Raw genomic sequence first — 26,632 nt, 5'->3', positions numbered from 1 at the left:
ATAGACATGCACATAATTTCCCTGGATGTTTCTAAGACTTTTTTATCATCTTCCTCTTAATCCTGCTTCTGCTCTGCAGCTTGCTGTTTCTGATTGAAAACTGGCCTGCTATTTTTAGAGATCTCCAACAATAGCAGTCTCAGCCCTTTTCTCCTCTATCTCTTCTCAACTGCCCTTGCAGCTGAACTATCTATATTAGTGGAATATTTGGACTTTTGCTTATAGGGGTGACTTCCTCTTCTGCCACACAAGCGCTCTTTAACCTTAACCCAATTAGCCACAGTGTCTGCTGTTTTCTTGTTAGCTTTGAGGTAAGAATAAACTTTGATAAACCTGTTGAAGAAATGAAATTCTTGGGACTGAAATTTAGGAAGACTGACATAGAATCATAGAATCATAGAATAGTTAGGGTTGGAAAGGACCTTAAGGTCATCTAGTCCCAACCCCCCTGCCATGGGCAGGGACACCTCACACTAAAACATGCCACCCAAGGCTCTGTCCAACCTTGCATTGAACACCACCAGGGATGGACCATTCACAACTTCCCTGGGCAGCCCATTCCAGTGCCTCACCACCCTCACAACAAAGAATTTCTTCCTTATATCCAATTTAAACTTCCCCTGTTTAAATTTTAACCCGTTACCCCTTGTCCTATCACTACAGTCCCTAATGAATAGTCTATCCCCAGCATTCCTATAGGATCCCTTCAGATACTGGAAGGGTGCTATGAGGTCTTCACGCAGCCTTCTCTTCTCCAGGCTGAACAGCCCCAACTTTCTCAGCCTATCTTCATGCAGGAGGTGCTCCAGTCCCCTGATCATCCTCGTGGCCCTCCTCTGCACTTGTTCCAACAGTTCCATGTCTTTTTTATGTTGAGTACACCAGAACTGCACACAATACTCCAAGTGAGGTCTCACAAGAGCAGAGTAGAGGGGCAGCATCACCTCCTTCAACATGATGATGCCTGATGAAAAATAGATTGAAAGTAAACAGGTAATTAAACAAATTTATTGTAACAAATGTTATTTTAAAATCCTGCAAAGATTAATAGGTCACCTAAACTTTAGCATTCCTTTTACTACTTATTATAATCATGTGCTACAACCATTGTACGCTGCTTTAATAAACAAAAAAGATTTTACATTTTCTGTTTCTTATAAAGCTATATTGTATAAAATAATTGTAATATTGTATAAAATGTAAATATTTATTGTATAAAAATAATTATAATTATAATAGTGAAATAAAATATATTGTCAAGGAATTAAATGGAAACTGGAACCCAAGAGCAGTGTTCCTATTCATAAGCTTGTGACAGATGGCATGTTAGAAGTTGGAGCCATATCCCGTATCATCAGCAGATTTTCTTCCTTCCATTTTGCAGGACCCAGACCAAAATACATTCAAGAATTATTGATGCTATTGGTTGCAGTTTCTTTGGTCAAACCATGGTCTTTGATCTGCGACTCAGTATTTGTCTGGAGATGAAAATGTAGCTCTTTGCACTGTGAGCCAGGCAAATCTTATCTCAGGTCAAAGTGTACTGGACTTCTTCAAAGTTTAACCCAGTGAATGGCCCAACACGCAGGAGACCATCTGAATGGACTGCATGTACTTGCACCCTACTCAGAAAGCCCTTAAAACTGCCACAGAAAACTGCATATGACCGAGAAGACCCAAAGACAGTCTTGTACTCGTTCAAAAGTTTCCAAAAATAAACAGCAATCCAGACAGATAATCCAATTCATTACAGCTGATCCCGGATGCCATGTTAATTAGGCCAGCCTATTTATTTATCTGCTGTTTTCTTCATGCCAGGTCTCCACCACAGAGAAATAGCTTTCTGAATTGACAGAATCAACTGAAGATGCGGTTTTGGTTTTAGAGTCAAATTGAAGTGGTTTTCAAATAAAGATTTTAAATTGTACCCTGTATCAAATTTAACTAACTTGGTAGTTGGGGTTATTGACAAGTTAAGTAATAGCCGGAGAGGTAAGTCTCTGCATAAGCATTCCTGCAGCTACAGGAATAGCATACTGAGCAGCTGTGAGGCTGTGTCTTTTTGTAGTGTCATTGTAAAAACTCTGAACATTGACATCCATTAAGTGCAGAATTTCCTTTCTCATTTGTATGTGAAGTTTATTCTTACGTTATATATTTCTCTAGAATAAGGACCCCAAAATGGCTCGAGTTGCACTGGAATCTCTGTACAGACTACTGTGGGTTTACATGATCAGAATTAAATGTGAAAGCAACACAGCTACCCAAAGGTATGATGCTGTATTTGTAATGATAATGAGGCCTTGTAGAGTGGATGTTGCCAATGAAGAAGTTGTATAGTTCTCCTGAGTTCCTTTGACTTGCACCTATTCCTTTTGTGAAATAAAAACTGAACTGTATATAAGAAATTATTCACTTTTGTGGCGCTGTCAGTTATTCTCTCACCTGTTAAAATTACTATATAAAGCGTTTCTTCTTTTGTAAGAACTAAAAATCACTCTTTGCCTTTTTAACGTTAGAAATACTTTTGAAGTGCCGTGTCATTGACTGGTCTATTTCTTCTTAAAATGTAGTCATTTAATAAAGTAATTACATCGAATTTGTAGCTAAGGATCAGAGCAAGATATCCCATTACATTTTCATTTCAAAGGAGGTACATTCTAGTCTTTCTAAATGTAGTAGGATATCCAACATATGTTTCATGTTTAGTGAAAGTCTGCAAGGTCCAGAAATGTCTGATGCTTTTTTTCCCTTGTTTTACAGTCGACTTATTACTATTGTCACAACGCTTTTCCCAAAAGGCTCCCGTGGTGTTGTGCCAAGAGATATGCCTCTGAACATCTTTGTAAAAATAATACAGTTTATTGCACAGGTATGGAGAACCATGCATATGTCTTTGCAATTCATGAATAATTTGTTTTGCAAATAACAAATTAACAAATAGGTAAACTTCTCTTGTCTGACTTTTTCACCACCCCATTGTCAGTATCTTTCAACTAGGCAATGAGAAAATTATTGAATGAGCTGGGGCAAGCTTCTTTTGAACAGATGATTTTGATTAACTTCATTCCACTGAAAATGCATTAAAAAAAATGCTTTCACTTCAACCCAAATGTATTTTTGAGTTTTTTAAATTGTCAGTAAGTCAGAACATGCATTTGTTGATAGTCTCTGTCAATAAAGTTCAAAATAATAAGCTGTATTTTGCCCTGATGCTCAATCATTTCTACTATACAGACAATGAGTTGTACTGCTCTTAAAGCAGAGGAAAACCAAGTTCAGCATGTAGTTGGCTCATTCAGTTCTGATCAGTTCAAATGGGATTTGCTGAAATAAACTAACTTTCAGTGCTGGCAGTTTCATCTCTTTTATTGCTTAAATTCAGAAAACATTCCCATTGAGCAAAACACTTAAGCACATACTTAAAGTCTCTGAATAGGAATGAATTAAACATGCTTAAAATCTTCCCTGAACCGTGCTGTCTGTGAACAAGATCCTTTTATGTAAAATACTATGTTAGTACCATAATTACCACAGTTTAAATGAAATAATTAAAAGCTTTATTTCCAAAATGGATCATTTTCTATTTCAATGCCATAAATCCTTGAATTTGTCAACATACAGCAGTGTTGGAAGCTTAGATCTGATAATATGTCTTGCATACTTCTGAAAATCTGTTTTTCAATAAATTTAAATAAATCCTGATTAAACTGGTTTTCACTGTTTTGTTACCTAATAGCAAGTAAGTAGCAGAAGTGAGCAGCTTAATGACGTTCAATGTTTTCACTATTTTAGGAACGGTTAGATTTTGCAATGAAAGAAATTATCTTTGACTTCCTTTGTGTCGGAAAACCAGCAAAAGCTTTCAGTCTCAACCCTGAGGTACGATGTGCATCCACATTTTTAGTATATATTAGTATATCGTATATATAATATATATATTAGTATGTATTGTATTGTGCTGCATTTCCTTTCTGGTTACATTCTACCTTCACCAGTTTTCAGGCCAAATCTTGAACTTAATTTATTGGTAAAATAAATACATTTGTGAACTTTAATCTGTAAAATGTCATATTGTTTATGCCTATCTTCTGTTTCCTCAGTGAGTATTATTAAATGAGAATTACTGCAAATGTATGAAAGAAAAAGTAAACTATTGATCACAGTATCTCCATATTACTCTGCTGTTGTTATATGCAATGCCTTAAGGTATTTTAATATAAAAATGAATTTTATGTAAAATTTTAAATATTTTTTATAACTGTTTTGCTGTAAAAAGATTATATGATTCAAGGAGAATTGAAGAAGACATAAAACTCCAAGCCTCTAAGAAAGTTTTACCACTCTGACCAGTGAAGCTCCACTAGCATTAGTGGCATGAGTCAGCTTCTTAGTGCTTTCCTTAGAGAAGACAATCAGATATTTGAAAAATGTTTTCAGAAATCAAAATAAAAATAAGTGATAAAATAATGAAAAATTATCTTGAAAATAATGTATTTGCTTATAATTTTGAAAATATTTTCATTTGAAAATCAAGAATACACATTTGAAAAATAAAAACCATTTATGATAATCTCGTAGAGTATGTCTGTATTAATCTTGCAGTATTAAGCAGGCATATCTATTCACTAAGTTGTTAAAATAGAATGAGTTAACTTACAAAAATTGTATTTGATACAAGCAATATTTGGTAAAGTACATTAAGCTTTTTGCTATCAAAAGCAGCAGAAGTTAAAGGCAAGCTTTACTTTGAGCACAGCTTTCATCTGTCTTCATCAGAGTGAAGAAAAATGAAACAGAATCCTTGAGCAGGCAGGCCCCACCATGTTTTGGGTCAGTCACCTGTAGTATTGACTGAGGAATGTCCTGCAAAGGACGTTGTGTATTAGCACTGCATGAAGCCAGGCTCGTAGGGAATGGACATAGGCCTTAGCTTCTTGATAAAACAACATCTGAAATGTTAGTGTTTCTCAACAGCAGTGTAAGTCTGACAACAATGAAATAATATGGTCACTTTTTGATGTTTGTAGGCTTTAGCATTCTGCAAAAAAAAACCCCTATAATCTATGTAAATGCACCTCTTGGAGATTGTCAGTAGGACAACCTCTGAATACATTCCTGGGAAATTAAAAACATTCTGATCTTTTATTCATTGTAATGCAAAGCCTGCAAGTTTTCCTCTGGTGAGTTCCCAAAAGGCATTCAGGTCACTTAGCCTCATCTTCCTGGTGTTTTCACATCACAGTTTTGGCACTGAGCATTATGCTAGACTTTTCACTCAGCATGGTCAACCCTGGGGCTTTTCAAGACAGTTACTGATCTTTCGTTATAATGGACCGTGTAGGACATTTGTGTTTAACTGAAGGTCCAGTTAAGATGCATTACTAAACTCCAGATCATATTCATGTGTTTTATCTTGAAGATAAAATAATGTTCTACTCAAAGTACTTTGAGTACTTGCAAGTACTTGAGAGGGGAGAGCATATGTGCTCATAGAGCAGATATGAATTCACTCTTTATTTCATAGACTTTCTTTTGTGAAACATATCAATCTAGTCAACGTAACGGAGATACAGGAGAAAAATGCTGGCAGGTGCGTAACTCAGAATTTCAAAGTGATTGAAGAATATGAGTGGAATGTGATTATTTTATTATGATACTCATTGGTCTTCTGAACTTTACAGAGAATGAATATTGGTCTGAGAGCTTTCTTGGTAATTGCTGATAGCTTGCAGCAAAAAGATGGTGAGCCTCCAATGCCAGTGACTGGAGCTGTCCTTCCCTCTGGAAACACTCTCAGAGTGAAGAAGACGTATTTGAGCAAAACTCTTACAGAGGAGGAAGCTAAAATGATAGGTCAGTAAGAGAACAGACAATATAGAAGCTTGGATAAGAATGAATGTGAAAAAGTCTTCAGTACCTAAGCAGAATAATTTACTATTGTTTAGTATTCAATTGATATATTTATTGTAAACATTTACTTTATTGTGCATTGTAATGAAATGTATGGTTTAGTTTGACAAATCCTGCTTTTTTTAATTGTTTCAGGAAAAGTTGTGCTCTGCAAGTGGTAGCAACCCTCTGTTCTAGAGAGGGGTTAAGCACACAGATAAAGAATTAGCTTCTTTCAGTGCTGAATAGCTGTGTTTATTCATGCATATTCATCTTATTAGAAACAGGGCCTGTGCTCAGAAAATGTACCAGCCTTGAAAACCAGCAAAGATTTCTTTGTTATCCTCATTTTAATTGCGCTATCTCGTGCAAACTGAAACTCCCAGCGTGGCAGAAACTTTTAAATGTAAAATAGAGCTGAACTGAAGTGCCTAAGTTAAAAGTCCATTACATTGGGCTTCCTTCATAGTCAATTTAGGGAGAGAATCCTGGATTGCAGAAAAGCTCCTTTATCATGCCCTGAAGGTGCCAGCTTTTGCTTGCAAAAAGGAGGATTTGGCTACTCATCTTAGCACTTCATTAGGTCCTCAAACTTCCATGAAGGAAACAAAGCCTGCATATCTCTACAACAGTGACAAACACCTGCATTGTACTGTTGCTGTGTCGTTGTAGTAATATCAAAATATATTAAAAAAAATAATCACCGTAAGACCCACTGCTGTTGAAATGTTCAACAGATGTAGTCTTTAGTGCTGTCACTAGTTTAGTTCATTTTGGTTGTTCCTCATGAATTTGATAATAAAACTTTGAAGTACTGGATTCTTATGTTTTATTAGCTATTTCTTCTCTCTTTTAGGATACAACATTCTAGTTTCTATGTATAACATGTAAGATTAAGATAGGTAATTCCTGTGTTTTCTTTTGCCTTCTACACTGTCATTCAACTTTTGATCATAATAGATCTGGAAATTGATGTAAGCTTACATTGTTTTTATCAAACAGGAAAATGATTGACTAGAAAATAGATGACTGAAAATATATTGCTCAGAGTTAATACATAAATTTTCATTATGAAAATTACAATTTTAGTCTTTCATGAATATAGAGAAAGAGTTAAGTTTTATTTTTTAGAGGATTTGATGTCCATCAGCTGCTGTAAAGCTGCATGGCTAATATAATTTTTCACATAAAACATCATGCCAGTAATTTCCATACCAAATTAGTTTTAGGAGAGCTCATTCAGATTCCTTTTTTTCTCTTTGCCTGTAGTTTTTAAACCTTGCTACTGAATCAGAACTTTTACTTCTGCCATAGAAAGTTGCAAAATGCATTGTATAACTTCACTAACTGTGTGGCTTCATTTGACTATGTAGAGACATATTTTGACTGGGTATTTTTTAACTTCTTCTCTAGGAAAAATATGTGTAACTGTATATCACATGGGTTCTTTTTAAATACAGTAGCATTCTTTCTGGAGGGGGCAACATATTCTGTCTCTGAATGAAGTTATCATTACTAATGGAATATGCTATCTCATGAGGAAAACATTTTTTCTTAAATTATGCAGCACAGCATGAGTAAACAGCTTTTTCAAAATATGCGTATCTATAAATAATGCAAATTATACAAAAATACATATTATTGCAGGTATGTCATTATATTATTCTCAAGTAAGAAAAGCCGTGGACAACATACTCAGACACCTTGACAAGGAAGTCGGTCGCTGCATGATGCTAACCAACATACAGATGCTTAACAAAGAACCTGAAGACATGATTACGTGAGTGCTTAAGAACAGTAAATCCCATTAAATATTGAGATGTTATTTCAGAACTTTGCATATATTTGTGACTATCATGAGTCATCAGAACAATAGACAAGAAAGGGGAAGATTTAGCTTAGTGGATACTTTGAATAACTGTTTATGACAAGTTGATTGTACTTGCAGTGTTTGGAATTGAACTGATGCTCTCAATGGGTCCAAAGTCATGTGAGAATCCCATGAATGTTTGGTGGATGGTAGATTTTGAAAGCCCAAAGTGGAAAGCCTGTCAGCCTATGCTCAAAACACTGTTTCGGGGTATATTTGCATTACTGAACTTCAAAATAAAGTCAATAAATTCTGTAAATCACTGTTAATTATAATCTGTCAAAATTTCCATTCATACCTGTAATCAACATCAAATCTTGATTAAAAACCCAAGTCATGTCATGTTAAGAGTCTTGGATTTAAGCAATACCCCACTAAAGAGAATAAAGACAGTACATCTCAAGCAGTGTTGAACTGCAGCATTTTACACTCTCATCCAAAATTACTAATAGAGGAAGTTTTCTGGAGAGAGTTCTTGTGAGGTGGACATCTAGTAGACCTTAGAGACACAGAGACATCATTTTACACGTGCAGAGCACAGATAGTAGAAAGCCCAGCTATAAGGAGACCTTGGATATCTTTCACGTTATAGAAGGATGGACATGATAGCTATGCCAGAAGAGAATAAAAAACTGGCAAAAAAGTTCAAGGTATAGTTCAAAGTATGATGAAAAGGAAATTGGTCTCTTTGATAATGTTTTTTTTTCTTATAATGTCAAAAAAAGAAAATAAAAGACACCTTCCTAAAAATACTGAGTAGTAGACAGACTGCAGTGCTTATCCAAATTCAACTACTTTTGACAGCTGATACAGAAATAAAAATCGGAGGGAAATAGCTAGGAAATTAATAGTCATAATGTTTTAAATTATAGAGATTCAGGATTTTCTTTGGCAGTGTAAGAGATGTTTCTGTATTTAATGACTGATCCTTTAAGCATTTATTGTTGAACTAGATGCCATTCTTGAGTGTCTTACTAAAATCCTAACTGAAGAGCATCCTTGCATCCTCCACTGGGATCTGCATTTCAGTACTGGTTATAATTATTTTCCAGTATAGTCAGAGTAGGGCGCCCATTTTTCTAACATGCAAACCTGTTCTTGCAAGTATTTGAAAGATTTTTGTTGACAATATGTAACAAAAAAAATCTGCTGGTATGAAAACACAAGCTTCCAGGTGAGAACAGCTGTTGGTGTGTTCATCCAGAGGTCATCCTGTTGGATCCTGAGTTGGCCAGAGATGACTGCAGAACCCTGTGAGGACCTCTGTTGCCAGGCACTTCACATGCTGACACTGGTAGCTCAGATAAATTGGGAAGTTGAGCCTCAGATTTGGATCTTCTGCTGGTCTTCTGAGCAGCTGATAACCCACAGAACACCCACAAATTTTTTATTTATAAATAATTACTTCATTTGCCTTTGGAAGAGTTTCCTCGTAGACTGTTACTTTACATGTCTCTATTTGAAGGGCACAATTTACCCTCAACGTGGACTGATAATAAGGAAACTGCAAAACTCACTTTCTATTTCAAGTCAGCAAGGAAGACACATTGGTTTGCCTGCCAATAAAATTCTCGATGACACTTTACTACTTACAACTATAAATACGTAGTATTTTGCACTAGTTAATAATTGGACTAGTTTTTTGTATTAAGGATAATTAGTTCAAAGGGATTTGTTTATAACCAAATTCTTGGATTAGATGTATTTTACTCTTTTTTCAAGTCAGTTGCTGGCTTTCTTTCAAATTCTGTTAAGATACAGATACAGTGAGACAGAGATAATTGATTATGAAAATACTTTCCCCTCATTGTACAATTAAGTCAGCAGATTAAAATCATATCATCATTTTATTAATGTGATACATATTCAAGGTGAAATAGAGTGTTAAGAGAAAGAACGATATTCACCATGAAATTTACTTTAATCTTTCAAGTAAGTAAGCTTAATGTCAGTTTATGCCTTTTCTACACCCACTGTTTCCGTGAATGTTCAGTGTTACTCCATGAATCTTATTTTAGACTTGTGAGATGGTATTGCATTGATGCTCTCTCTGTGACTGAATACAGAAGTAAGGTATCCAAATGCAATGTCCTCTGTCGAGCAGAGGTGCAGAGTAATGTAGTAAGCACGGCATTGCACTGTGGTGCAGGAAAACTAGGTTAGTTTCATGTTTTGTCACTGAAATTCAGTGTGGTGTTAAGTAGTTTACAATGCTTCTCAGTGTGTCTCTTCCTCCTCATTCTTTCCTGGTTTGGTCAGAGTCATATTAAAGCAGGAACAGCCTTTCTCTGCATGTTTGTAGTAGGGTCCGTAAATAGGACCTTGCTGTTTTGATCCCTTCAAAGCGTATCATGGGCTAATAGTTAATGATATTGTGGGGAAGACTGTACAGTTTAAAATGCTGTTATGCTTTGGTTATTTCCTCTATACTCAATCATCAAATGATAGATCATTGAGTTAAAAATGAGCAAATATAAAAACCCCAAACATTTTGAGGTCTGTCTAAAGAACTTTTTAATCTGCATTCTTACAAAAAAAAAAAAAAAAACAACAAAACCCCCCAAACAAACAAAACCGGAAAGAAGTGAGAAAAGAACTGTATCTGTTGTGAAAATAATCAGCAGCTGAAATTTGAACTACTTTTAGAAGACTTAAGGACTCCCAACGTAGATTTTTGGTTCATGTTGAACTTTAGATTCAACCACTTTCCCAGGCTATTAGGAAGCAATTGAGCCATTCCACAGATTAGAGCTGCCCTGGGACTACTAAAACATGTTTGAGCTGATAATGTTTGCTGAAGTGCTGCTGTCTCAGCCAGGGACAGACAAAAACTCTCTTGCCATACCTACCTGTAAATTATGCTTCTTTTTCAGTCTAATAATGTGTGGTGTGAGATTCCCACAGATCTTTGTTCTTTTGAGGGCCTTGTTATTTAGGCTTCTTACATATCTGCTATTTGCTTTATACAACTGGTGCGATTTAGCTGCATTGTGATGGGGAACACCCCAACTCATTCCATCATCTGAAGCTTGCATCATGCAAATGCTGAGCTTGATGAAGGAATCCTCCTACATTATAACTCCATCTTGATATACCTGCCAGTTTCTCTCTGAAAGAAGTAAATTACTCAGTAATAGATGTCAACATCAAAACCATTCATTCAATGGAAACATTTATTCATGTTTCCTTATTCCATTTATAGCATCTAGATTTCTGTTCTGATGTTCTTAATAGGCCTTTGGCTCTCCATTATGTCCAGCCCTTTTCTGAAATACCATACACGGATCATTTAACACAATTACTCATTAAGCTTAGTGAAAATTCTGGTTTATTTTTTCAGAGGTGAAAGAAAACCCAAAATTGATCTCTTCAGGACATGTGTTGCTGCTATTCCTCGATTGCTTCCTGATGGAATGTCGAAACTTGAGTTGATCGACTTGCTGGCAAGGTAAACTGTTCAAACATTAGATGACTGCTCAGTGGGAACAGAATGAAAAACTGAGCTGCAGAACGTATAACTGTTTCTTAGACAATCATATGCTTATAAAAAGTAATATGCTATTAATGAATAAGACATAAAAGTCCTCACATCTTTTTACAGTCATTGTGTTATATTACAGACTCTTCATTTTATAAGAGAGTAGATACATCATCCAGAACTCTTTTCCATCAGTGTGTAAATTACATGATATTCACCATTGTTCATGACATTCACCATTTATTACCCTTTTTTAACCGTCACAGCATTCTGATTAACAGGAGAGAACATCTTTTTCTGTCTAATGGAAAAACATTGAGATAGTTGTTTACTTTTGGCTTATGATTCTCATGTATCTGCTTGGTAAAATAGAATGTGCTACATGTTGTATCTTTCAAACAAAAAAGTTTTTAATGTATAATAATTTAAATTTTATTTTTAATATTATTATACATACAGGATAAGTTTAAGTGTCATACCCTGCCTGCTTGGGGTCTATTGAATTTATCTAGATAGACTATTTCACAGAACAAGATAGTCTACAACACATGACTGCTAAAACAGTTAGTTTTCAGGACATTAAATTATTGACTTACTGCAGATAATTATGACAACAGGTACTGTCAGTAGAGAAAAGTCTGTTACATTTCAGATGTAGTATCCAAGTCAAAGATTACAGCATGTCTTATGTATGTCAGTGGATTATGGTAGTAAATTGAGCCAGGAGGCCCTTGCAACATATTGCTCAGAGGTAGCTGTGACAAAGCAATCTTTGCCACTCCATTCTTGCTTCTGAAACATCTGTGAGAAATTACAGATGTGGGAGCCAGAGGGTTACATTCAAAAGCATTTTTTTTACTGCTTTATCACTAGCTCTTTAGTGATGTGCTAAAACAGTGAAACAATTTATTCTGCTAGTTGTAAAAAGTGCAAACAGCCAAACAAGCTGTAAGTGCAGTCAGCAGTCAGCAGTAGGTGTGATGTGGTGTGTGGCCATCTTGATTTCCTTGCGTTTTCATCCTCTGCTATAAATCACTTGTGGGTTGTTTTAAATCATTACTTTATCAAATTATAAAGATACCGTATTAAATAGTTACATCAGTTCTGCTTGAGGAAAATTAAAAAGGACATGTTTACCTTTAATCCACTATTTTAACTAGCTTTCTGTCCTTAATAATGGCTTTAACTGCTCTGTTAGAAAGCACATATCCATTCTGGTCACGTCTTTTCAAACACAGAAGATTATCCAGGTCAGACCTGTCACAACTCAGAAAAACGTTTGGACACCAATGTGGACTTCCTCGTAAGTTAGTGCTTCCCTCCTTAAATCTCACAACTGTCAATGTAATCACTTGGCTATATTCTGTCATCAGACTTCATGCAGAACAGGTCAATTGTGATTCCTCAGCCACAGTTTGCAAGCATTTTTGGGTAATTTCCACACTGGTACTACGCAAGCAGTAGGTCTGCTGACCTATCTGCTTCTGGCTGTGAGAAGTGAGACATCAAGAGAAACTGAGGACAGCATCTCTAGTGCAACTTTAGCAGCAATTACATGCTCAGCTGTTCTCCAACAAGGGGACCTTTGGGAAGCTGTTTTCGTTTCCCACATGTACTTGTGATACAGCATCTTTGACACATTAATACTGTTGTAAATCAGATTCTCAAATATAAGCAAAGGAAACACAATTTAGGTAAAAGTAAATGAATGCAGAGTAGGTTGGAAAACAGTTAATGGTTCAGGAGACTTATAGCAAAGTGTTGGAATACTGGGTAGGGTCTCAGTACTGCAGAGCAGGATCACAAACTGAACACACACAAACCAATGATGTTCCTAAGGCAAACCTTGTTCACATGTTTAAATAGGAGTAAGTCTAAAAATACTTTTGAAAAAGTTCTTCTGGTCTAATCAGTATCAAGGATGCCCGATTTGGAGAGCAATGTCCAAGCTGGTGCATTGTGCTTGAAGAAGAGACTGGCCAGAGAATAAATGAAAGGAGGATCAATGGCTTGAAAGAGTTAGGTCTATTTAGTCTGGGACAGTGTGGACTAAAAATACTCTACAAAAATACAGCTTCAGGGAAGAAAGTAATAAACTGTTCAGGGAATTTATACCTGCCCTAATCCTAACGTAAGTCTCCAACACTACCCCAGCACCAGGACTGCTTCTACATTCTCTATACCATCCCATGTTTATTTAGGTCCAGACTGACTACTACCCCAGTTATGAAAAAGTAGTCCCAGGAGGTACGTCTTTGATGTTCTAGAAAACACTGCATTGCAATACTGTGTGTTTTCTGGGTCAGAGACTAGAATCACTACAAGGATAAAAAACTCTGTAGAGGTGAGGTTTCAGTTCCTCCCCGGTTCTGAAAAGAACCTGAAAAGCTGTTTGGCCAGGGATTTGTGTGGGGCTGTGTTGTTGGATTAAATATTTTCTTTTCACTAAGGATAAAATAACATGTTTGTGTTAATGGGTTCTTTTGTTCACAGTTTGGTTTGAATTTTTCGTCCTAACAACGGATGTATCTCTTGGTGGTTTCCAGGACTCTAACTCAGCAGCTAGACCCTCTTCCAGGACAGCTGTATTCAAATTATAAACTCTAAAGCAGATGTCAACTGTATACTGTACCTTTTACCCTTCCCTGCCCACTGAAATAATTCATTACAAATTCCCAAGTAGGTCTTAAATTTAACTGAGTTAAAGTGCAAACGAACATTCACTTGCTTCCTCAAGCTGCCTGTCATGCAGTGGTAATACATAGATGCATTCTTATGCTCAATTTGAATTTCATCTCATTTGATAATGCTGTTGCACAGTAATGTGGACTTAGAGCTGTATCTCTTTTGTTTCCTCTTTTCTGTTATTACTTTGTGTCATTGTGGCAGTCATTTAATGGATGACTTCATCATAGTCTCAGGGGTTTGCTTGTTTTTCTGGTTTTGGCATTCTAAATAGAGACCCAAATGGTCTTTTCTTAGCACAACAAAATACTGAATTTCCAAATTTGTATAGAAAGTCATATGGTTATTAAAGCGGAACAGTTATTTTTGGAGTCATATTCACCAGGGGTGAAGTTTCATGGCAGTTGCTTTCCTTGGACTTAAATGAAATGCCCCCAGTTAGGCAGCTATAATGAACCAAATTTGTTATGAGCTGCATCTCATCATATACTTCCAACAGAATGGAATTTGGTTCCACTCCATCTGGCTGGATTTTTTCTCCTAGCTTTCTCTCAATTCCTTTATAATGTGTCCTCATTTTCAACTCGGTAGATTAAATGTAAATAAAATACTTTGAAAATGAGTTCTAACACTCTACAGAAAATTACAGTCTCATGGGTAATTGAAACAAAATACATCATAAATGCAATGAACCAAAAATTGCAGAACACACCGATTTGAATTTACTTTATTCTGCCAAGCTACCAACACAGAAGTGGTTTGATAATTTTTGTGTCAAAAGAAAGTGTAATGAATTTTTGTGTTGAAAACTTCAACATGATGCAAATATGGAAGGAAGTATAATTTGAAAATAGGATCTAAAATTGTACCATCTTTCAGAAGGACTTTGGGGTGTCTAATGTGTTTTTAAATGTATGGAAAGTCCTGAGGCTGTTTTTACCATTTCCCTATCTTTAGTTGTTTAAAACGTAAGGCAGTTTTTTAATTCAAATTCTTATTTTTATTTCTTTTGAATATTTCAATAACTGTGATTTGCTTCTTGGCTAAAGATTAATTTTAACTCTTAGGCAGCTGAACTGTTCTGATTCCTTTATTTTTATATTGAAAGTAAGCAAATAAATACATAAATTATGAAATTATATATTAACCTGCAAGCCTTTTGCTATTATAACTACATAGAAGCTATTTAATAAATAAGTAAATCAAAAGTATACTTGGTTTGGGGAGACAGCAGAGCTGCCAAATTTATGTACTTCAAAGATACCATCTTCTAGGAATGAACAGAGACTTCTTTTGGAACCATGAATACATTCAGGCAGTGTTGTATCAAGAATTGCAGTATAAAACCAGGTTAAGGATGTTAATTTTGGTCAGAAATAATGAAACCACGGTAGCATCACTGAAATTTACATTGTCATTGGGAATTTTCCCTTGCTGTTAAGTTACGGAGAAACATATGCTCCTCTCCGCAATAAGCGCTCCTTAGATTTTTATTACCTGACATTTACTTTACTTACAGGCTGTCTATCCATATGGATGATGAACTCCGACACATTGCACAGAATTCTCTTCAGGGTCTACTTGTTGACTTTGTTGACTGGCGGGAGGATGTACTCTTTGGTTTTACTAATTTTCTGCTACGTGAAGTGAATGATATGCATCATACCCTTCTTGATACTTCACTGAAGTTGCTGCTACAGTTGCTTACACAATGGAAGCTTGTAATACACACTCCAGGAAAAACTTCTGAACAGGCAAAAACCAGATCTGCAGAGGTATGAAATCAAGAGATCTGTGTCCTAACATTTATGCTAATTGAAGGAAGAAATTATGTTCCTTGGTATCTCTGTGGTTTATGTATTTTGTATTTACTCACCTAAGAAGAATTCATTATGTCTAATTTTTTAAGGTACATACTTCAGATGTCTTTTGAGGACAGCCACGTCCTTGTGTAACACAGCAGATGTTACTGTTGTTGAGCAACATGAGAGAATGCATGTCAAACTGAAATATGCACATCAACAAAAGCAGATAAAATGAAATATGTGTATGTTGACGTGGCAGAAGGACATGTTCCCAGGACTGAAACTGGTCAATAATGCTAGTGGGAATGCTGAGAAGAGTGAAGTGGATCTTCCCTTCCTGTAGCCATTTCATTTGTTTGATTCAAAAACATCAAAGAATCTGATTGTTTCTACAGCCTGCTGTCTCCATGTGTTACAAACATTCCTGGGAACTGAACAGCTTTGCTCCTGCTCCTCCCATCTGCACTGTCCCACAGATATTTTCATTACGAGAGATGATTTTCAGGCTTCTTAATCTCCTAACCCAGTCACACTGGAAATGTTTTCCTTTAGGCAAGCATGAAGTCTGCTTTATATCACAGAGGACTATTAGTTACTGGGTAATAATAGTATTGCAAAAACTGTAGAAAAGATAAATACTCACATGCTTTTCAGTAAATATTGTACACTTTACTGGTGAGGGTCAGATTATAGAGGCCACCTTCCAAAGGTGTTGGCTGCTACAGGATCAAAGAAGGACCTATAGACCTGTTATCTGGAGGAGAAAAGGTGTGAACTCTTCACTGTCTGACTTAGCTATTCATTTTTATAGTGGAGGATGGAACAAAGCAGGTAATTGAATTGCAAAGTAAAAGGAGGGCAAAAGGACTATACTCATGTATTGGTTTTGTAGAACAAGGTAACTTAAGCAACAAAATTTGATTATTTGAGGGAATGGTGTAAATCCCCTACTTTAGCATTTACATGGCTTCTGCATTTTGTTTCTTTATATTGTCCTAGTTAAATAGAGTATTTCTTGGAGACCTGGTTTTCAAACACCATCACTCCCGTTTTTTATCCCTTGCACTGTTCTGCAGTTGATACCAAATGGATCCAGCCACAGGATACAATCTGAAAGAAGCCCCTATTCTAATGTGCTACATGCAGTTGAAGGATTTGCACTGGTTCTGCTGTGTAGCTTCCAGGTTGCTACACGTAAACTAGCTGTTTTAATCCTCAGAGAGATCCGTGCTTTATTCCTGGCCCTTGGCCAGGCAGAGGTATGATTTTCCTTTTCTGGAACTTTGAATTAAAGTTCTCTAAAGATGAAGCTCAAAACTGCTGTTACAGGTGCTTTTAACATAATAGTTGCAGTGCAGCAAGTATGCACTTAGTTTATAAAAAAACATTTGGTCTGAGCTTACCATTTCTGTTTGCCTTAACACTGCAAACCTTTCTGCATACTAAACAATGTCACATTAATAACATGTTCCCCATACAAGAATTTGAAGGAAAACATGTACAGCAACTTAATATTTCCTCTTGGCATGATGTGAATGTGAAAGACACTGTAAAACCTCTTTTCTACTGCATGGATCATTTTTGTATTGTCAGGATTATAAACTTGTATTGGAAATGAAACTCATTCCTGTAGCATACCATTTTGTAAAAAAACACAGCATCAGACACGTTTAAGATTATTCACATACATTTTTCTTGTATAGTAAAGACCTCTAAGTCTTCTTTATGGATATAGAAATACAGAGAGTCATGTTGTGTGTTGGCGGTCACAGTTCAGTGAGCCATCTAAATGCCTAAGAACACAAATATGTGTCTTCATGACAAAAGAATGCTTTAATAAACAGTAAGGTAATTTTTCAGTCTTTTGATACCAGCTATCCAAAGTCATTTGGGATTTTCTGATATGTGCTTTTGTTTGGTAAGCAGTGAGCTATAGCCACAAATTAACTTTATTTCAAACCACAGAGTGGATTTGGTTCTGAGATTCATATGAGAAAGACAAAATGCACCCATCATTACCAGTGATTTTTTTCAGCCATTTTAAATTAATGTTATAATTTTTAGGTCGTTCTGTTTCATGTATCAGAAAAATAAGAAGGGAAATAATTTGGTCAGGAGAGAGGTTAACTTGTGTTATCTGTGTTGCGCAGGATGATGACAGGCCCATGATTGATGTCATGGATCAGTTGAGTTCTTCTATTCTTGAAAGTTTTATACATGTGGCTGTTTCAGATTCAGTAAGTATTACTTTACTGTTACTGCTAGTGTTTACATAGCATGTGGACATAACAAATATCAGACATGAAAGACTAAAAATAAAGCTTCTAGAAATCAAAGAAATTATACAGCTTTAAGACTCCAGCCATCTACCCGAGAGCTCCAAGGCTCCGCAATGTCCCAGACAATCTGTTTGATGAAAATGATCGTACTGTACCACATATAAAAAAAAATATTATAAGTGAATTTATAATCAAAGCTACCTAGAGTCTGGACCTGTGAACTACATCCAAAAGAACCACTAGAAAATTCTTACTGCCACCACTATTTAAAGCTTGGGGTACTTGGAAGTCACTCACGGCTGTCATCTGTTCCAGAAGGGAATAAGCTTTAGCTCCCTTGCATGCACAGAAGTGGCCTTGCCAGCAAACCTAAGCCTAAGCTCTAGAGTAAGTCACAGCTGGGGTGAATCTCTGCTTTCACTCTTTCATGGGCCTGGCGAAGCAGAGAGGCAGTAAGCATTTTGAATAAAGAAGTATCAGCAGAGGAACTGTTACATAGGGCAACTTCTTTTGCATACTATTTTAGAGATCAGTGCCCTTGTCCAGAGAACAGAAATTATCAGTCTGGGGCAGTTTTCAGCCTGATTAAGTTTAAAGCAACAATCAGTCCTTGCCACGAGTGCTCTTTCCAGGAGCAGGAAAGGCACATTGAACTGATGGTGAAGTCAGGCCACTGTACAGCTGAAAACAATAAAGTTGAGGGATCAGAAACAGAGCAAGTAAGAGAAAATCTCACTCTGCAACCAAGGAATTAGGAAACTCATCTGAAATAGCAAAACTTGGGTTTGTTGTTACAGTTTCTGTAGGTGAAGGTTTGGATTTTGTGCTTTAATTCTATGCATTAATAATATAGCAAAGCAAATGTGTTTTCTGTGTACCTTATTTCTGATAAGTACAGCAGGTAGTTGTAATTTAATGATTACTTCATAACAGTGGATGCAGGATGCAGACAACTATTACTTTCTATTTGAGGTCTCATAAGCAAATAATAAGGATGCAAAAATACATGTGTTTTGAGGTTTCGTTTCACAGTTGCTTTCTTAGGACGAAATTTAAATTACAGTAGAGAGATGGTTTGTTGACAAGAGAACCCTACTTGTCGCTGAAGGTAGCAGGATTTTGAGTGGGTTTAAACTGCTTAAGTGCCTGCTTTAGCCTCTTAATTCCTTATAAACATATTTAAACACCCTGATGAATTCTGAAGAATAGTTATTAATAGCATTGGCATTTCTCATACTGTCATAGCATGTAGGTGTCTTAATCATGGACTAAGGCTCCGTCCAACTGTTCAGATAATGAACATAAGGGCAGTCTATACCTATTATGCGCTGCAGCGTCACACAAGGGACAGTGGCTGGGTGATGGCAGCAAGTAGAATAGAAAATAACAGACTATATTGGTCTATTGGTCATCATAATCATTAGTTACTGTAGAAAGTTATTGTGCCTATCACAGTAAATAGGAGCTATAAGGAAGAACCAGAGGGAAATAATGTGGTAGCTCTTATCACTGTAAAAAGCTTCTCCTGAGTGAAAGGGCAATGTGATGGGAAGTGTAAAAGTGTTGGTCTAAAAAATCCAGCAGCAGCTGGCCATGGAGCTTGAAAATATAGGCAAGGACTGAGGAGGAACATGGCAGGATGTAAATGACTGTAACTTTGGCTTTTTGTCTTCTCTTTCCATAGACAACAATCCCATTAACGCACAGCGTGGATTTGCAGTGGCTGGTGGAGTGGAATGCTGTCCTAGTAAATAGCCATTATGATGTGAAAAGTCCTTCCCATGTCTGGATATTTGCACAGTCTGTAAAAGACCCATGGGTTCTCTGCCTCTTCAGTTTTCTTAGGCAGGAGAATTTACCAAAACATTGTCCTACAGCTCTCAGTTATGCGTGGCCATACGCTTTCACAAGGCTGCAGTTGATAATGCCTCTTGTGGATCCAAAGTGAGTGGCAGTCTGCATTTAATTTTCATTTTGATGGGTTGGGTGATTTTAATACAAGCTTTTTTGAGTCTCATATTTCAGTATCAGTTCGTAAATCCTGCAAGGTACTCCCCAGATATTAAGTTTTAAGTTTCATAATTGCAACTTGTAAGGCGGAAAACTCTAGTTTTCTGCCTGCTTTGATTTTTCCCTTGTTGAATTGCAGCCGGTGGATATGTAGCATGTTTTATTCCCTTTTAAAATATTTTAAAATACTGTTTAATTAAGACTGGGGAATGATTTTAATAATTTTAATTTCTTTTTAAATTCTAGTATTCCTGTTAATGCAAAGAAAACAAGTACAGCAACCAGTGGAGACAACTATATTACATTGTGGAGAAACTACCTTATTCTCTGTTTTGGAGTAGCAAAGCCCAGTATTATGAGTCCAGGACACTTGCGTGCTTCAACACCAGAGATCATGGCTACCACTCCTGATGGAACAGTGAACTATGATAATAAGGTAATGCATCCTGTTTCAAACAAATTACTCATTTAGAAGAGCTCTAAACTGCATCTGCATACAAAACCTTATGCTGTTGAAGTATTTCAGTTAGGGAAATTTTTTGATATGAGAAGACTTCTTAAGGTACATAATTAGCCACTAAAATATCTGATAACCTGTATTGACATTATGTGCCAACAAAGACTGGCAAAAGCCATGACATTTTCAAAATACTACCTTTTCTTTTGCATTCTGGGTGATGTATATTCAAAATACAGAAGTCCTGGACATACATGTTGAAGCTAACTTTTATTGGTCATCCCCTTTCTTTTCTTGTAGAGCTCTCCAATCTGCAAATTTATAGCATTATTGAGCAATAAGGCAGATTTCTGAATAAACATTTTATGCTTGTCAAACATGAGTGAATAATTATATGAAATACAGTTTCGAGTAGTAGCAACTTGAGAGGAGCAATAGTTCCACATATGCAATGACTGGAATATTTTAATGAAACAAGTTAAGTAAATTACAATCATCTGAATGAAAACAAAGAGATTGCCCAGATTTATTTATTCGTTATGCTTTATTGAGATGATTGTGATGTAGCTAGACTGGTATATTGATATCGGTAATAGTAAAATAATTTCAGCACAATTTTAAAATACATATTGATTCTTGGACAATGGGTTGCGGGTTTTTTTGTTTAAAAAAGATGCATTTAATTAATATTGATAATTCTGACAATTAAATGTCAATAATTTCTTAATGTATTTTAGGCTATTGGAACTCCATCTGTTGGAGTCTTACTAAAGCAGCTAGTGCCTTTGATGAGACTTGAAAGCATAGAAATAACAGAATCACTTGTATTAGGATTTGGAAGAACAAATTCCCTTGTTTTCAGGTACTTCCCCACTTACCATATTCTCAGTTACTTGCCTCTAATCCGAATGTGTTATTTTGTATGTAATTTAAATATACTTTAATGTTTATTTGTACTTTAGACGTATGGGTTTATGTATTAAATAAAATACTAATGTTTTCCAGAGGACACTAGACTTTGTCTACAAAGATTATTTTTTTGTTTTGTTTTGTTTAGGGAATTAGTAGAAGAACTTCACCCACTAATGAAAGAAGCCCTAGAAAGAAGACCAGAGGTTAGTTGGAGAAATTAAATGTAATAGCTTGTTTAAACTGAAAAATTTGATTCAAAAGTAGTAATTCTGTCTCTTTAGAATACAAAGATACTCTTTTGTACTAAGTAACAAGTTAAGCTCTGTGTGCAACAAAAGTTTTATTAGTTGTGTATAAACATAAAATAATTCCATGAAAACCTAGAGTAATTTAAAGTCTACCAGTGACACAGAATGTGCAGTATAGAAATCCATTCTGAGGAAAAAAAATCCAATTAAATATGGAACCTCGTCATATGGAACTCGGATCTATTGGAAATCCACTTTCAATATCTGGAAAAATTACCTTGCAGCACGGCAGGGCTGCAGGTGCATTTCACACCATTGTTCAGATGTGCTTTTTATTTGCACGGTAAGCAAGGTCATCTATTTCAACTTCAACTGACTATATTTTTTCATTCTAAATACAATAGGTTAACTGACAAATTCATCAGTGTTTTCACCCTCATTGTAGTACTCTCTTTGGTCGTAATAAAAAGTGGTGCTAGATGGGATCTCAACAGATCATCCAGTTGGTCCAAGGACGGATGAACTAGTCTTCTGTCATTTCTGACAGACCTTGTCTTAAACACCTCTGGTAATAGGATCTGTAGCCTCCAGTAAACGGTTTAGTTACAGGATGTGTCTATGCAGTTAAATGGGAAAGACAGAGAGTGCTTGGACCCGAGTTGCCATTCTGCTCAGTTTTCCCTCCCTGGCTCAGTTTTGGACCATTCCAGCTGGCTCCAAGAGAGAAATCTGAGATGGCTCTGGAAGTAGCTCACTCCCAGGAGCAAGCCCAGAAGGCACCAAGCCACCAGACAGTCTTCCAAACTACCTTAGCTGCTTTTGTTCTGGTATGCTTCCCCTCATCCTCTACGTATCTCCCTGTGTGCAGCAGCCTATGGGTCAAGTTGCTACAGTACAATCCCCAGGTCAGAGCAGGCAGTTTGTGATAAGAAAACACGCAGTCACAATGCCTTGGGCCCAGGAAGCATTGCATAAATCCTGCTATGCAGCGCGGACAAAGCCAGCCTTCTTAAGATTTTCTGGAGCAGTGTGAATATGAGGCAGCCTGCTTTATTTACCTTTAGGGCCAAAGACAGTCCCTGTCTCTTGTTTACTAATGTAGACACAAGCATTGTGTCCATGCGGCCGAGAAGTCTGCACAGTTGCATACAGAAAGCGATGTTGATTTAATATTGTCCTCTACCCGGGCTTGTTTACCTGGTTTTCAAGCAGTTTCAAACTGTGTGTTCACTATTCTGTCCTCCACAGCAGTTTCAATAAGGTATCACCATGGTAACCTGGTGCACTGTCCACATCTGCCAAGACTTTGGTACGGAAGGCATGCAGAGAATGGTGGTCAAGAAGTTAAATCATAAATAGGTGGACATAGACTCTCAGCTAAACAAAAATTAAGTCACTTGGTGGGTGCTTCACTCAAGTTTTATGTGGACAATTCTTAATAGTTCTGGCAAACATCCACTACCGTTTGCACTCTGTGTTGCTTACACTCTGTGTAACACCTCAGTTCACTTGTGTGCCTTCCATCCCTGTGAAAGTCATTGATTTGAATGAAGATCACGTGTTTTGATACTGGGCAGAAGTGAATTAATACACATTAGCACAGCCCCTTGGCTCTGCATTTCTCCCTTTGCACCATTGAAGACAATTTAGACTTGAAAGGCCTTTTCTGGAGATACACATTTCCATTCTACACTCAGGAAAGTAATCAAGAGAATGTAGAGGTTTACAGTATGCTGTAAGAGCAAATTTAACACATGGAAATATTAGTAGAGCAATATGGGAACAAGAAACTGGAATTTTAATTTCTGTATTCCTTCTGATATGAAGAAACTGGGCCACCTGCCTGCAAGCAGCACCACCAGTAAACCCAGGAGTGACTGTATGGGTCATGTAGCTCTAAGAGAGCATGGCAGGCCTCCATGTCAGCAGGCAGCTATCCAACACATCAGAAATAACATCCTTGAACTGACATATGCTATGACTAGAAAGGGGATTACCAGCACAGCCAAGAACTGCAGGGGTAAACCAAAATGGACATTACGCAAGGTCCGCCATGTGGGCACTGACACAGAGCTTGCCAGATGGCCTCCGACACCATTCCAGGAGGCAGATCTGCCTGTTGAATACTGTGTTACAATAAAAATGCCTTTTTCTCTACATGTGCTTCATGGAACCTTTAAGGTGTAAAGGGAGAAAAACAGGGCTCTGAATAGGACAAATCAAATGGCATCATGATTTGAATAAAAGCTTTCGCTAGGATGCTGCAGGCTGCCAGTTCTGGGTCAGAATACCAGAAAAAGTATCATTTTCTTCTCACAGACATCTACCAGCCATAGGCACAGCCAGAGTACTAGATGAGATAAGCCTTTGATCTGACTCTGTATTGCCATTCTTACTTTCTGAAAAGGAAAATCTGAGATTTCTCTGAGCTTTTCTCGTTCTGGCAGCAAATTAAGTGCAATAACAGCTTTTTGACCTTCTCACATTTGTTTTGGCTATAGTGGAGATGCAGGATACAAATAAGTCAGTTTAGCCATTCAGCAAAGAACAAGCCTTGTTGCATCCACAGCAAAATAAGAGGACAGAAAGGGCAGATTTGTAGAAGACAATGAGATATAATGAAATGATTGACAGTGCAGTGCTATTCTATGGGAGGAGTACGTTAACTGTGTGTACAACTACTGCAGTCAACACATCCAAGAGTGTACTAGAGCAGTGTCTGCTAGGAGATAACTTGAATGTAGCTGCAGTATCACCAAGTTCAAGAATGGCTAATCTAAAATATTTTCCTGGGGTCTGAATAATTGTTCTGTACTTTACAATGTTTCTGGCACCCAAACTAGATGATGTTAAGCTAACATGAATGTCTCTGCTACTTGACGATAGCATGGGGTTTTAGCAGAGGAACCTTGAATATTAATTATTTTATATGCAATATTTCATTATTTTATTTCCACATTTTCAGTGAGGACTAAGGTAGCTGTTCAAGAATAGTTGCAAAGACAAAAAGCTGAGAATATTTATTTCTGTGTCAATGTATAAGCACAGTGTTACAACAAAATATCCAAAAGCAGTCAAGTTCCTTCATGAAGAAAATACTTGAACTGGAATTCTTAAATCTCACTACTGGACTGATGTTTTTGAGGTTACTGTTTTTTTATGTATGCACTTCCACATACGAAAAAATGGTTGTTCTTTTAAATTCCAAGAACAAGAAACGTCGAGAACGCCGAGATCTACTAAGACTGCAATTACTGAGAATTTTTGAACTGCTTGCTGATGCCGGTGTTATAAGTGACAGGTAGGACTATTACTCATCATAAATAGTGATCTTTAAGGGAAATAATTTTCAGTGTTTGCAGCACTGGGTTTATGTCAGTATGTTTTTTGAAGAATTGTGTAATCAGTGTATCAAATATGGAGAGATTTTTATGCATTTCTTAAAAAAGCTGTAGCGTAACTATATTTATGCTTTGTATTAATGTACAACTTTCCTTTGTGCTAGCACAAACGGAGCCTTAGAAAGAGATACATTAGCCCTTGGAGCCTTGTTCTTAGAGTATGTTGATCTGACTCGCATGCTTCTGGAAGCAGAAAATGATAAAGAAGTTGAAATCCTTAAGGATATGAGAGCACATTTCAGTGCAATGATTGCCAACTTGATTCAGTGTGTTCCAGGTATGCTGCTAAATTATCTCAACTTGCTATAAAATTGTATTTAATATATATATATATAAGTAATGTTTTATTTCTTTTTTTTCTTGTGCTTTTTTCACTGCTTGTGAATTGTCATATGACAAATGTAAAGGGGAATGTGGACAACAATGTGTTCAAAAGTGTAATAAGAGTTATATGAAAACCTGTAAAGCTTGATGAAGTTCATAATGTTCATATACATGAATCACCTCTTTAGAAGCTGGGCAAAGAAATTTTCTGTGATCTCTAGGGACTCCAGATTTCTTTGACATAAGGCCTTATTTTCTTCCCTTTGACTTTATTGCCAAACTCTTCATAAACTCAGGCCTTGAAAAATGTAGGTAGGTGCAGAAAATGTACAGTATTCAGTATAGTGAAAAACTTGCCCAAGGCGTTGTGACTATATCCCATGTCATCTCACTCCGGTCATATAGCAAAAACTTCCCCAACTCATTTCGTGCTTTTTATTTATTGCAAGATCACTTCAGAAATGTAACATAATTCCATTAGCAAAAAATGAAAAGTAAAGTCTGCTTTCAAGGCCTCCATGTAAGTGCTGGAAGATAAGTTCTGGAGCTTACTCAGTCTATGTAAGTCTACTATCTCCAGATCATTTATGACAGGACATAGCAGCATTTGTAGCAACAAATACAAAGGAATTCAAAAGGGGAAAAGTAAGGGAATAAATAATGTACAAATGCTTTCGTGTAGGTTTCCAATGTGCAAATTTTGTCAAAGTTGCTTTCTGCTATAAGATACATAAAAATTATATAACAATTGAACAAAACAAGGAAAACAGGGCATGCTGTTCTCATTCAAGACTTAAAAAAAATTCCTTTGAACTAAGTTAGCACTAAGTTCTTAGTTGCTGATCTCAAACAAAATACTGAATTTCTTTCCTTTATTTCTCTTCTAAATGATGAACATTAAAAATACAGAGTTTTTCTAGTAGTGACTTTGCTGTATTTGCAAAGGCCTTCCTCTTTGCAATCATTCTCATGTTATACCGGGCGTATGACCAAATTGACTGCATGTTGTATGCATTTTCTACAATGAAACAGCCATGTTTTGAGAGAATATAATAATAAATTATTAATTTCAATAATTCACAGATGTATTTTTTGCTAACAAGACAGCTTTAAAATATATCAATAACTAACAAAGCCATAACATTTAACTCCTAGCAAACATTTATTGTGTCAACATCTATCATCCTTAGCCACTGCTCATATTGATTTGAATTAGTATTGTCTAGTTAGACTTTGTTGGCTTTCAGCACAGCTCCTAGGTGAAAAGTAAT

At 36.5% G+C, this 26,632-nt stretch overlaps 1 protein-coding gene across 5 annotated transcripts in view; it reads left to right on the top strand.

Annotated features, from left to right (window-relative positions):
• Window positions 1–26,632, top strand: part of FRY (FRY microtubule binding protein) — a 240,346-nt gene that overhangs the window by 139,193 nt on the left and 74,521 nt on the right. For all 5 annotated transcript variants that reach the window (XM_065678417.1, XM_065678418.1, XM_065678414.1 and 2 more), the window contains 15 exons: window positions 2,167–2,270; window positions 2,764–2,872; window positions 3,796–3,882; window positions 5,685–5,856; window positions 7,540–7,672; window positions 11,103–11,210; window positions 15,445–15,700; window positions 16,807–16,989; window positions 17,881–17,967; window positions 19,694–19,953; window positions 20,266–20,455; window positions 21,214–21,338; window positions 21,534–21,591; window positions 24,846–24,937; window positions 25,142–25,314. In XM_065678417.1, the coding sequence (XP_065534489.1) occupies window positions 2,167–2,270; window positions 2,764–2,872; window positions 3,796–3,882; window positions 5,685–5,856; window positions 7,540–7,672; window positions 11,103–11,210; window positions 15,445–15,700; window positions 16,807–16,989; window positions 17,881–17,967; window positions 19,694–19,953; window positions 20,266–20,455; window positions 21,214–21,338; window positions 21,534–21,591; window positions 24,846–24,937; window positions 25,142–25,314 (2,137 nt within the window). The remainder of the gene's footprint in view (window positions 1–2,166; window positions 2,271–2,763; window positions 2,873–3,795; window positions 3,883–5,684; window positions 5,857–7,539; window positions 7,673–11,102; window positions 11,211–15,444; window positions 15,701–16,806; window positions 16,990–17,880; window positions 17,968–19,693; window positions 19,954–20,265; window positions 20,456–21,213; window positions 21,339–21,533; window positions 21,592–24,845; window positions 24,938–25,141; window positions 25,315–26,632) is intronic.

This window comes from Lathamus discolor, chromosome 4, assembly GCF_037157495.1.
Source record: "Lathamus discolor isolate bLatDis1 chromosome 4, bLatDis1.hap1, whole genome shotgun sequence".
Lineage (NCBI taxonomy): Eukaryota > Metazoa > Chordata > Aves > Psittaciformes > Psittacidae > Lathamus > Lathamus discolor.
The sequence above is the reverse complement of the archived record's forward strand: the minus strand, read 5'-3'. Positions and strand labels throughout refer to the sequence as shown.